Below are 14,010 nucleotides of genomic sequence, written 5' to 3' on the forward strand. Positions count from 1 at the left end.
ACGCATCTGTACGCGCCATTAAAATCCCCCTTGGTGCAGGTGAATTCAATGTGTCTATTAATATTCTTACTCGTCTCTACAGTCACGGGGAAAACTAACGTATGAATCTGTAAGAATCTATTTTAAGTGAGCTGGTTAGATACATACAGTACACATCTCTTGAGCCAGGAGGGAGAGGGGGCATAACATTCAGGCCTTTAGGAGTCTTGACTGTAGGCCGTTCATCGTTCCTCCAGGGATCTCTATTCAACCTGTCCTCATCTTTTGTTGTTGCTGTGAGCCGCTCGTGAAGACCTTTACGAGGTACTGACTACCACCACTTACCTGATTGTTCCAAGATGGTGGGGAGGATCCTACACTCAAGCAGCTGCAGGAACTATTTTGGTTTAGTTTTTTGTTAGGCACACCGAGAATAGGTCATTGGCTGCGTTAAGTCCTATTTGAAATAAAGAAAAAAATCCCTCAATGACGAAAAGCACTTATCAGTCAGGTCAGGAAGGACGAGAATTGGGTGATAAAATGCAGGAATCATAATTGAGAGCCTTAAAAGTAATGTATCCTATACCCCTCCTCAGGCCATTTTTTTTTGTATCCCCAAGCAAGAACCTGTCATAGAGTACTAATCCACCTCACCTGGAATCATACCACAAACAACCTCATCCTCTTAGCAGGATTCGAACCCACAGCTCTCAGATGGTAAGCGAAGGCACAACCAACCAATAACTAAAAGAAAAGATCATTTGAATCTAAAACCTGCCAATGGGAACTGAACCCGAACTCCCATGCTAGTGTGTGTGTGTGCAGGAGATAGGTGTTACCCCCACGACACTCCTACCGCCCTCACCCGGGAAACAACAAGTAATTCACACTTATACATAGGGGAACTCCGCGGTATAAACACACCCAAACTCACACAATGACGGGAGGTGAACGCTCTTTAGTCACGCCATTGTGGGGTTGCCTTTGAAAACAATTCAGTGAGTCGACGGAAAGTTAGCCAGAGGAAACTAGATTTGTTACAGACAGGTGGAGGAGAGGACTGACAGGGTAGACGTGATGGTTTAAGACGGACAGTGATGGGTGCAGGGACGGACAAACGGACGGGTATATCCTCTGTCGTATTCTCGTCGGGGTAGGGAGGTAAAGTGACCTGTTGTTGTTGTGTGTTGTTTATGTATTTACGATTATGTAATGGAGAGAAGGGAAGATAAAGGTCAGACATAGAGAGAGAGAAAGATAATGAAAACGTGAGGAGACATAGATAGATAGATAGAGTGATTGATAGATAGATAGAGAGATAGATAGATAGAACAAAGATGAAATGGACAGTTATATAGAAAGCAAGAGAGACAGACAAACCTATGGAGAGAGAGAGAGAGAGAGAGAGAGAGAGAGAGAGAGAGAGAGAGATAATAGTAAACGAATATAAACTTGTAGGTGTGAGGCAGCGAGCGTGAACAGCAGATGTTGTCTTGGGTCCCTACACGGCTGGCTGACTGTCTGAATGGCTCCTTGACTGTCTCTTTGACTGGCTGGTTGTCTGACAGGTTGGTTGGATGGCTGACTGTCTGACTGACTGGTTGGATGACAGACTGGTTGATTGGATGGCTGAATGACTAGTTGACTGGCTGGATGGCGGGTTGACTGAGATGACGAGCTGACTGGCTCACTAACTGGATGACGGGCTGATTGACTACCTGGTATGGTTGCTCTACACACACACACACACACACACACACACGCTATATCTGATAAACCAAACCATTTTCCGCATCGAGTGAAGATTTTCCCTGTATAATCATGTTCATATACAAAAAAAGTGTGTGTGTGTGTGTGTGTGTGTGTGTGTGTGTGTGTGTGTGTGTGTGTGTGTGTGTGTGTGTGTGTGTGTGTGTGTGTGTGTGTGTTTTCTTTATAGGTATGAATATTATCCCTAATTCTCAAAATGTGACTCAGAGGAAAATATATAACAATTGAAAACAGTTTTGCTTCTAATTAACATCTAAGATATACCCCTAATTATTTGTTGATTTGCTTTGTGGTAATTTAATAATCCGCTGTAATATTTTTCCAAGTATGAGATTTTCCCAGAAGCAACAACTGTTCCGGGAGAGGAAATATCGAACCCTTGTCAAAAAACTGATGGTGGAAGGTTACTTGAGGTGGAAGGTTACTTGAGGTGGAAGGTTACTTGAGATGGAAGGTTACTGAGATGGAAGGTTACTTAAGGTGGAAGGTGACTTGAGGTGGAAGGTTACTTAAGGTGGAAGGTTACTTGAGGTGGAAGGTTACTTGAGGTGGAAGGTTACTTGAGATGGAAGGTTACTTGAGGTGGAAGGTTACTTAAAGTGGAAAGTTACTTAAGGTGGAAGGTTACTTAAAGTGGAAGGTTACTTAAGGTGGAAATGTTACTTGAGGTGGAAGGTTACTTAAAGTGGAAAGTTACTTAAGGTGGAAGGTTACTTAAGGTGGAAATGTTACTTAAGGTGGAAGGTTACTTAAGGTGGAAATGTTACTTGAGGTGGAAGGTTACTTAGTGACAGGTTAAGGTGTAGTAGTAATAGTAAAAAGTGAAAGGTCACACATCCCCTTTCTACAACAGTGTTTAAGGTATAACGCTGTGCAGGTGCTCTTCTTCTCTCTCTCTCTCCTGGCTCAAGAGATGTGTACTGTATGTATCCAACCAGCTCACTTAAAATAGATTCTTACAGATTCATACGTTAGTTTTCCCCGTGACTGTAGAGACGAGTAAGAATATTAATAGACACATTGAAGTCACGGCACCAACGTTCTACAGTAGTGCGTTGCTGAACAATGGAGAGAGAGAGAGAGAGAGAGAGAGAGAGTCTGTCTTGATTAGCCAAAGTATTCAGTGAAGATAAACTATTCCGTCCACTGCTGTGACTGTCTTTCCTGACCGAGTGACTGAGTGATTGGTGGGTTGACTGATTGATTTGGTTTACTGATTCATTGAAAGACTAATTGACTGACTGACCGACTGACTGAGAGAAGAATTTTCCAACATTCCCAGAAATAAGTCTTCCACTCCGGCCACCACGCTAGCCCCCCACTGCCCCCCACTCACGTGATCACTACACCTCGTGACTAACTCAGCTGATGGTTACTAATTGGTCACCTTTGTCTTAGTTACTAATGGAAGAAGCTGGGACCAGTTTGTTCTTCAGCTTAATTTAAAGCTTTTAAGGGTCTAATTCTTTTAACATTTTTATTTTATGCATACACTCTTATAAAGTCTTTTTAATGGTCTCATTCTTTAGGTAAATTTGAGATTTTGACACAAAGTCTTAATTTCAAGCTTTTTAGTACATCTTATTTAAGTCATATTTCTAAAGTCTGTCCTCAAATCTTATTTTTTAGACTTATAAAAGGTCACATTCCATAAGTCTTATTCCTAGACTTACCAAAGGTCACATTTCTCCCTTAATACCCGGAAATAATATATACTCTGGCCCCGTGACCTCACCAGTGAAGGCGTTTAGGATGACCAAAGTGGCCAGAATTATCCTTAATGACCGCCCTAACTATCGCTTATATCAACAAACGTCACTTATAAACACTTGGGGAAACTGTGTGTGTGTGTGTGTGTGTGTGTGAGGAGCAGAAAGAAAGGAGAGAAGAGAGAGGAAGGATGAGAAGACAAGAGGGGAAGGGAGAAGGATGAAGGAGGGGGGGTGGGGGGGACAGAAAGTATAGGGAGGAAGAGGAGAGGAAAGAGAGGTGAGGAGGAAGACCATGAAGATGTAAATATATAGAGATAGAAAATATTAAAATAAAAACACACTCAACCAAATAAAACACACTCAACCAAATAAAAAAAATAAAACACACTCAACCAAATAAAACACACTCAACCAAATAAAACACACTCAACCAAATAAAACACACTCAACCAAATAAAACACACTCAACCATTACGATATAAAATCTAAAAATTATCTCTACTTTTACCATGCTCGACAAACAAACAAACAATTACAACTACAACCCTACATAAGAATAACAACAACAAAAATGAATAAGTAAAAATAAGAAAACAAGAAAAACACAAACTTTTAGAAATCTCTCTGAAGTTTATAAAATTTTAGAGTGAAACATTTTGTGTGCTGGGAGGTGCTAGGGGGTGCTGGGAGGTGCTAGGGGGTGCTGGGAGGTGCTAGGAGGTGGTGAAGGAAGTGCTGGTAGGTGTTGGTGGGAGGTGGAATATGTAAATTTCTCGTAATGAAAAAGTTTTAGTTTAAAGAGAGGAAACTTGTTTTAACAGAATCATTACAACGCGTGGCGGGCAACTTGTCCTGGATTTGGGTGGGGGGTTAATTTATGTATGTATTCACTTTATTATTGGATCACCTGAAGATTAGACATCCCAGCTTATTTCACTTGAAGATTAGACATCCCAGCTTATTTCACTTGAAGATTAGACATCCCAGCTTATTTCATTTGAAGATTATTTTAGACATCCCAGCTTATTTGACCTGAAGATTAGACATCCCAGCTTATTTCACCTGAAGATTAGTAAGACATTCCAGCTTATTTCGCTGAAGATTAGAGTCAGACATCCCAGCTTATTTCACCTGAAGATTAGTTAGACATCTCAGCTTATTTCACCTGAGGATTAGACATTGTTCATTAGTAATAAAAAAAAATCTTAAATTCTCCCTTATCATCAAGCTTGACTATGCTTAACCAATACCAGGAAGATGGACCGTGCTTGAGATAAGGTGAGAGAGACTTACCAGTGTCAGCTGTACATAGGTGGGCCAGGCAGGGGTGATGTTTGTGATCTCAACATTTCACTAAATGTTTCCATAATAAACATTGAGTATTATAAACATTCGGTATAATAAACTTTCGGTGTAATAAACATTCGGTATTATAAACATTCGGTCTAGTAAACATTCGGTATAATAAAGATAAAACATTGACTCTTTCGTATCTTTATTGTAAGTACAAATAGTTGACCTTTCAGTCCACTCGCCACCTTCCACATATACACACAAGTTGGAGTATAAAACACACATTTACTGTTATGACATGTGACACGTGTGATGATACAGGCTTTAAAGGTATTAATTATTGGATATTTGATGACGTTGTTGTGTCTCGTTAATGTTGATTGTCTGTAGTCAATGACAGGTTTTATGTGAACCATCATGTTACTGAGTCGTTGTTTCTTCGTTGTATTAATTCTCTCTCACACACCATTAGTCTCTATAGTTTGTGCTGCTCCGAACAGAAAGTTTACATATAATACATCTCGTCCACAGAATTATAACACATATTAAATATATTACATGACAGTTAACTCTAACACACTGATAAACAGACACTCTTATGGTCGGAATGGAAATCACTATCAAATAAACACTGAAATAGATCATTAGCTTAGTTAATGTTTAGTAGAACCTGGATGATGACTCGAGTAATAGTTGCTGGAGGCATCACATTGTGCCCATCTCCTGACATTCTGTTGGAGGTAAACATAAGTTTTGAACTAACCAGAGACCGTTGTGTGGTTCTCTAAAGGACTATTTGGCGAGTTCTTTAACAAGATTCACATCACTTGAGCTCCCAGACCACTGTACTGGGTGTGTGTTAAAGTGTGTCATGTTCTGACATTGACTCTTATCTTTAACTACCAACAAGTGGTAATACTGTCCACTTGATGATTGTCATGAAACTTTGTACAACATTCACTTTCTTCCTTTAAGTGTCTGTACTAAATCCCTTTTCAAGGTTAACTTATGTTTTCAACTACCAATAAAAGTTATCACTAGTGTTTTTGTTCAAGTCTATTAACTGATTCTGTCCAAGACTTATTAGTATTTTGAACTATCCATAGATCATTGTACTGGCCACTTGTGTCAGTTTCACCACTTAGATGTATAACCGTTTCATTGGTTGTATATTTTGTCGAGCATTTTCTTCTTCAGTGATCACTTAAGATTGTTTTAATGCTATTTAAGTTATTTTTGCTTAACCTAAACACCGTTTCAGCGACTGCCTCACTGTTGACACCTTCTATACATACAGTACAGTTCGCTGCTCGAAACCGTTTTATTGTTTTTACACTTAATGTTGAGTTTCATTGTTTCGAGTATTCATATATACAGTACACAGTATAAATTACAACACTACCGAAATTGAAGCTTCGACTCCTGCTACATGTAGTGCTTCACAGCTTCATAACTGGAACCTCCAACACAGTCTTCGTAATCCCTTTATTTGGGTTTGTTTCTTGAGTATATTGTGTTCAGTAGCCCGTTATTAATGTTGCCAGGATCCTCCGCCGCATCTCTCCAGCGGCTGATCCCGTTACCTACGATAAACACTGTGTTACCCTCAAAATCTGCTGAGTGACCAAGGTGACACTCTGTATGTAGGTCACGGCAGTGTCCCTCACTGCTAAATTTATAATTATCTAGCTTAGAAAGATCGTTTTGGTCACTGTAGGGAAAAATATGATCGCTCAGGAGTCTTCTCTTGTCATTGCAGAGAGCGGCTTCATTGTTTAACAAGTCTTTGTGGTTGTGATAGAGAGAGACATTGTCATATGACAAGTTCCTCTGGTCGTTGAAGAGAGGTTGTCCAGGGTGAGTGAACCCGTCTTTATCATGATGGCTGTGGTGGTCATTCTGGTTATAAGGAGTGTGATGGTCGTCTGGTTGGTGGCAAGAAACGGCATCATCGTTCACCAGATGACAAGAGTCGTCTACGTGCTGGTGGTAAGAAGCGTGCACCAACTCCTGGTAATACGGAACGTAGTGATGGTGGTGAGTGTGATGAGGGGAGGGGGTTCTGGGGGGTTGTTGGTGGTGGGAGAGGTTGTCGCCATCATGTTGGTGGCAAGAAGCAAAGTCATCATCTCCTTCGTGACAGAGGCCGTGTTGGTGAGGGTTGGTTTGAGGCTTGAAGGTCTGGGTACTCTGGGTGCGGTATTGTTTGGCCTCGGGGGCGTCCTGGAGACAGGACCACGAGTGTCTACGACCCAGCACTGACAACGCTGACACCCAGCTGTCTGAGTTGATGTCTGGCGGAGAAAGTAAATAGCGATAATTTTTAATAAAAACAATGATTTTCTATTGAACACACACACACACACACACACACACACACACACACACACACACACCTGGAAATCCCGAGTCATGTGTAAGAATGCCTCACGTCCATTGGGTATAATATCAGTACCATCATCCTAAGTTGATCCCTTAAGTGTGATGGTTTTAGTGTCCATATATAATACATGACGTCATGGTACTCTAGAGTATAGTTATCATGATGGTCCTTGGTCAACACAGTGTACGAGTAGCTAGCAAATAATAATATTATTATTATTATTATTATTATTATTATTATTATTATTATTATTATTATTATTATATGATTAATGGTAACAATGGATGAAAATTATCTTGGTAAATACTAAGATTGTTTCAATACCAACATGATAGTTGAAAACCTGACTGTGGTGGGCTAGTCCCCGCAAAAAAAGTGAAGGTGTTATAATGAAGTTAACTGTTTAACTGAAGGTAAAGTACAAACATAAACGTCAATAAATGATATTAAAATTATGCTAAGACTTGACTTTAGTTATGTTTGTTAAGTAACTGTTCTGACACCTAGAGACAAATGTGCTGGGTAAGTGACGTAGTGGAGTCACCCCGGGCGTAAAAGATAAGTTCTACTCTCACCATTCGGGTCAAGGGTATGTTTGGGCTTTCTAGACCTGGAGGCGGCCCTGGCGGAGGCTGAGGAGGAGATGCGCTTTAGTCTTGAAGGGTGAAGGTGGTCCCCCAGCAGGTGGTGTACCCGGTACTGCTCACATGTAAACACTGGAATTGGCACCACCGCCAGCGCCTCCACACCTGGCTCGCCTGTTGAGGAGATGGAAGACTCTCGGTAAAGAATTTTCCTGCGGTGTTGGTCAGGATGTAGAGACAGGAATTATTGCCATCGCTGCCAGATCTCGTCCACCAGGTTAGGAAGGAGATAAACCTTATTATATACGAGTATATTATTATTGTCTATAGAGCACATCATCCCCAGCGTTTCCGGATGTCGCTATCAGCATTGTGAAATATACAAATCCCTTTAAAAATGTTTAAGTAGTACTAAGACGTAAACACTGGGATTGTCATCACTGCACGGGTTACAACATAACACTAACATGAAGAGAAAAGGCAGAGTTTATTTTACAATGCTCTTGACGTGTTGGAAACATGTAAACGTAAGAATTGGCACCACTGTCAAATGAATTTTCACCTGAACAAAAAAATCGATAACCTTAAGCAATTGCAAAAAAATGGCGGTGAATACGGTGACTCGGCGGCGCGGCTCACTTACCAACCAGTAACCAAACATCTCCCGATAATTGTGAAGGTTGATAAGGCTGTCAGGAGTGGGTGATGATCAGTGGCATAGATCATTACCACATAGTTCCTCCAAAACCAATTACCACTAACCTGTTCTGTTTATCATCACTATAAATGACAGAATTCATATCGACATCACCTCACCTCACCACACCTCACCTAACCTCACCTCACCTAACCTAACCTAACCTAACCTAATATGGTCTATCATTCAGTGTACTCTCCCAAGATCAAAAGTCTCCACCTTTGCGTAATGGTTGGTAATGACGTCAGACCACAAAGAATAAACAGACGATGTAATTATGGACGAAAATTATGAGGTGGTGTGACGTCAGAGCGTGGGAGTAGACTGTCGTTACGTAGAATATTTATACAGTAGTCCTCACAACACAGCGCCCAGAGTAGTTAATAGATCTGGCGAAGGAAGGTGGACCTCTAGGGTGACTTGACCTGCCAGGGGTGAGAGAGAGAGAGAGAGAGGTAGTGGTGGTGGTAGAGAGAGAGAGAATACGATCTTAAAAGTCATGTTTAGTAAATATTCTATAGGGTGTCTCGATGCCTTATTTTACTTTATGTTAGCACTGGCGAGTACACATAATGACCCTCACATCCGCGTGGGCATTACACGACTTCACATCCATGTGGCACATAATGACCCACACATCCATGGCACATAATGACCTACATCCGCGGCACATAATACCCACATGATCCACAAAGATAACAGACCATCCATGGGTATGAATAATCCACACATGCACATAATGACCTCCTGGCACATAATGACCCTCACATCCGCGGCACATAATGACCCACACATCCGCGGCACATAATGACCCTCACATCCGCGGCACATAATGACCCTCACATCCGCGGCACATAATGACCCTCACATCCGCGGCACATAATGACCCTCACATCCGCGGCACATAATGACCCACACATCCGCGGCTTGACGCTCCCTCTTACACTTACTATTAAATATTATCTGACTTATTTTTTCCACCTGTAGTCATACGCCTCTATGTATTTTTGTATAACTTATTACTGTGCGACCTTTTTTTTTATACACAATATATCGACCTGGTGTATTATTACCAACAGGTGTTTGTATGTGAGAGGTGTTTACTGTGCTTGTTATACTCTGTTCATGGTTAGTTAGTATACAGTCATTCATAAATGATTTGATGGTTGAATTTGAATCTTTTTTCTTGTCATTTGAGTTTTTATTTGTATATTTTAAAACGTGTTTGGTTGACTAGCTATTTTTTGTGGTTAATTTTAGCTTGGTTGATTTTTTGTTTTTTCTAATTAGTACACAGATTTTGGACAGATTATGTGATATATGTAGCGGATTATGTCGGGTAACAATACACCTGTGTTTTCATTGTCCCCCTACACAGGTGTTTGTATGTAAATCTCTCTCTCTCTCTCTCTCCCTCCCTCCCTCCCTCCCTCCCTCCCTCCTCCTCCTCCTCCTCCTCCTCCTTCTCCCTCCTCCTCCTCCTCCCTCCTCCTCCCTCCTCCCCCACGTTAAGCAAGTCACTGGACAATGATGAACCGACAGGTGAGGTACCATGACGTGTATTAATTACACATACACACGTACATACACACACACACACACATACACACACACATACAATTACACTAATTGGGGCGCGGCTCTCACCTCCTATAATTAAACACACACACCATTGTACTGACCTATTTAACCTCCTCGTCTGTTTACGTCCATTAGTTAAGGCTTGTGTAGCGGTTCCGTGAGTCTCCAGCTGTGTTGTGTTAATGGCCGCGTAAGAGTGGCTTCTATACTGCTGGCTCGGTGATGACTGTTCCCGGTAGTGTCGCGTCCAGGGAGTAATGAGCTGTCTTGTTGGTGATGGGTATTGATCACCTAACCTAACCTAACCTAACCTAACCTAACCTAACCTAACCTAAGCTAACCTAACCTAACCTGAAATAACCAAGTTTAACCCGTAAATAACTTAATCTAACCTAACCTAAAGTAACCTAACCTACCATAACCTAATCTAACTTAAACTAATCTAACCAAACTCTGTGTTTAACCTGAGCTAATTTAACATAACTTCTGAAATAACCTAACCACCTAACTCCACCCGGTAGCATTAGTGTGTTTAATCATCCAGTGCAGTAAAACTAGGGTGTCTTATCTTCACGTGATCCTATTATTTCTCCCTCTCCCCTCCCTCCTTACCCTTCCATCTCCCCTCCCCCTCTCTCCCCCCATCTCCCCTCTCCTCTTCCCCCTCCCCTTCGAGCGTGACAGACAACACTCACCCCAGTCTTCTTCCTTATCAGATAACAGTTGAAGATAAATGTTGTTCAGGTGATTTTTAACTTTTAATTCCCTACATTTTTGCATCAGTGTTGTGTTATGGCCGCATCTGTCTCACACACACACACACACACACACACACACGAGCGCGGGAGACGTATTATTCGCGTCCCAATAATGTTCTATACCACTCTTAATCTAATTTCATACGTGTCTCGGTCAGGTCTGCATGGTTTGCTAAAGCAGAACCTATAAAAGAATAATTAAACTATAACGCCTCGTAAGTGTCACCCGCGCTCTGCATAATCGGAGAAGTGACCCGTGAGGACACATCTTTACGTGCTACTCCAGGTCTCTGCATACGCACACACACAGCACATACCACTCTAATTCTAAGTTACGACACAAAGTTAAGAGGTAAAATATGTCGAAATTGCCCCACAACTACTGTAACTAGATGCATTTTCTGTCACTTGGTTAGGAGAAGAGGAGGTCTTGGGGATTCGGAGGGTGGGTGGATAGGGGTGTAGAGGGAGGGGAGGCGCCAGATAATAATGTAGGAATTTTTGAGAATTCAGAACCGGAAGTGGCAGTCGGATGGTGAGTTGTGGTTAAGTGAGAATCTAGAGACTAAAGAATACGTATGGACAACAAATGGAATACAAGCGAGATAGAGATATGCAATAATACAAGAGACAACAAGAGATTTTAGAGAGATATGACATGGGCAATATTATCAAGAGGCAAAGGAGAATAATATGAGAATCACAAAACCACCAAGAGACAACAAGAGAGATAATACTTAACAAAAGGCGAAAATAAAAAGATTTGTGACTTACTATGTAGGGGCGTGCCGTAGTTAACATTGTCACTGCAGCCAGTACTAGTCGGCGAGTCCTTGAAGATCTCCAAACACTGTATCTTGGCCTCTATGTCGCCTTCTTTAGCCTCCAGGACCTCTTTGGCCACAGCGGCAGGGATCTTAGGCTTCAGGTCCCCGTTGGTAGTGGCAGTGTCCTTGGTGGGTGAGGGTGGTGGTAGGGCGTCTCCTCCTCCTCTACCATCACCTTCTGCCTCCACCGCCACACCTTCCTTGAGACCTGGGTCGCCCTCACCTGCACCTAAAAGGAGTGTGGTCAAGAGGGTGTCAGTTTGGTCTCTTGATTGGTGTCGTAATGTTGGTTTGGGCTCACTAAACACACACACACACACACACACACACACACACACACACACACACACACACCTTTATAGGGCGTCTTGTATTGGATTTTCTCTGGGGGTTTAATCGTCTTGGACAGCTTCTTGTGTGAGCCGCCTCCGGGGTTCTGACACGAGCTCTCACGTCCCAGGAGCCTCGACCCCATTAGTGAGAACCGCATCCACTTCCAGGCACGTGTGGCGAACAGCTGTAGGGTAAGGGGGAACAGCTGTAGGTTAATGAAGGAACAGCTGTAGGGTAAAGGGCACCTGTAAGTTAAAGGGTATCTGTTGGGTAAAGAGGAACATCTGTAGTGAAAGGAGGAACATCTGTAGTATAAGGAGGAACATCTGTAGGGTAAGGAATGAACATCTGTAGGGTAAGGAATGAACATCTGTAGGGTAAGGAGGAACATCTGTAGGGTAAGGAATGAACATCTGTAGGGTAAGGAATGAACATCTGTAGGGTAAGGAGGAACATCTGTAGTATAAGGAGGAACATTTGTAGGGTAAGGAGGAACATTTGTAGGGTAAGGAGGAACATCTGTAGTATAAGGAGGAACATCTGTAGAGTAAGGAATGAACATGTGTAGTATAAGGAGGAACATCTGTAGGGTAGGAGGAACATCTGTAGGGTAAGGAGGAACATCTGTAGGGTAAGGAGGAACATCTGTAGTATAAGGAGGGAACATCTGTAGGGTAAGGAGGAACATCTGTAGGGTAGAGGAACATCTGTAGTATAAGGAGGAGGAACATCTGTAGGGTAAGGAGGAACATCTGTAGGGTAAGGAGGAACATCTGGGGGTAAGGAGGAACATCTGTAGTATAAGGAGGCATCTGTAGGGTAGGAGGAACATCTGTAGGGTGGGAGGAACATCTGTAGGGTAGGAATGAACATTGTAGTATAAGGAGGAACATCTGAGGGTAGGAGGACATCTGTAGGGTAAGAGGAACATCTGTAGGGTAGGGAGGAACATCGTAGTATAAGGAGGAACATCTGTAGGGTAGAGGAACATCTGTAGGGTGGAGGAACATCTGTAGTATAGGAGGAGGAACATCTGTAGGGTAGGAGGAACATCTGTAGTATAAGGAGGAACATCTGTAGGGTGGAGGAACATCTGTAGGGTAAGGAGGAACATCTGTAGGGTAAGGAGGAACATCTGTAGGGTGGAGGAACATCTGTGGGGTAAGGAGGAACATCTGTAGGGAGTAGGGAGGAACATCTGTAGGGTAAGGAGGAACATCTGTAGTATAAGGAGGAGGAACATCTGTAGGGTAGGAGGAACATCTGTAGGGTAGGGAGGAACATCTGTAGGGTAGGAGGAACATCTGTAGGGTAGGAGGAACATCTGGTATAAGGAGGAACATCTGTAGGGTAGGAGGAACATGTGTAAGGAGAAACATCTGTAGGTGAGGAACATCTGTAGGGTAGGAGGAACATCTGTGGGTAGGAGGAACATCTGTAGTATAAGGAGGAACATCTGTAGTGTAAGGAGGAACATCTGTAGTATAAGGAGAACATTTGTAGGGTAAGGAGGAACATCTGTTGGGTAAGGAGGAACATCTGTAGTATAAGGAGGAACATCTGTAGTATAAGGAGGAACATCTGTAGGGTAAGGAGGAACATCTGTTGGGTAAGGAGGAACATCTGTAGGGTAAGGAGGAACATCTGTAGTATAAGGAGGAACATCTGTAGTGTAAGGAGGAACATCTGTAGTATAAGGAGGAACATTTGTAGGGTAGGAGGAACATCTGTTGGGTAAGGAGGAACATTTGTAGGGTAAGGAGGAACATCTGTAGTATAAGGAGGAACATCTGTAGGGTAGGAGGAACATCTGTAGGTAAGGAGGAACATCTGTAGTGTAACATATATCATCTGTTTATTTTCCCCTTTTGACTGCCACCTCCTCAATAAACCGTTACTTATTATTATTATTATTATTATTATTATTATTATTATTATTATTATTATTATTATTATTATTATTATTATTATGTTACTGAACACCTGTATGGCGGTCGTGTCAGGTGCAGTGGGTTAGAAACTGCTAATTAAAAATACAGGTGTTATTATCTCCACCCACAACTCTCTCTCTCTCTCTCTCCCTCTCTCTCTCC

At 42.1% G+C, this 14,010-nt stretch overlaps 1 protein-coding gene across 3 annotated transcripts in view; it reads right to left on the bottom strand.

The window, feature by feature from the left end:
* Positions 1-4,939: 4,939 nt before the first annotated feature.
* The window catches only part of LOC121876705, a 95,654-nt gene continuing 86,583 nt past the window's right edge, over positions 4,940-14,010 (bottom strand). For all 3 annotated transcript variants that reach the window (XM_042382055.1, XM_042382053.1, XM_042382054.1), the window contains 4 exons: positions 11,939-12,101; positions 11,532-11,813; positions 7,713-7,895; positions 4,940-7,048 (listed from right to left, as the gene is read on the bottom strand). In XM_042382055.1, coding sequence (XP_042237989.1) covers positions 6,240-7,048; positions 7,713-7,895; positions 11,532-11,813; positions 11,939-12,101 — 1,437 coding nt within the window. In that variant the 3' untranslated portion in view covers positions 4,940-6,239. The remainder of the gene's footprint in view (positions 7,049-7,712; positions 7,896-11,531; positions 11,814-11,938; positions 12,102-14,010) is intronic.

This window comes from Homarus americanus, unplaced genomic scaffold, assembly GCF_018991925.1.
Source record: "Homarus americanus isolate GMGI-L3 unplaced genomic scaffold, GMGI_Hamer_2.0 scaffold43872, whole genome shotgun sequence".
In the NCBI taxonomy this organism is placed as follows: Eukaryota; Metazoa; Arthropoda; class Malacostraca; order Decapoda; family Nephropidae; genus Homarus; species Homarus americanus.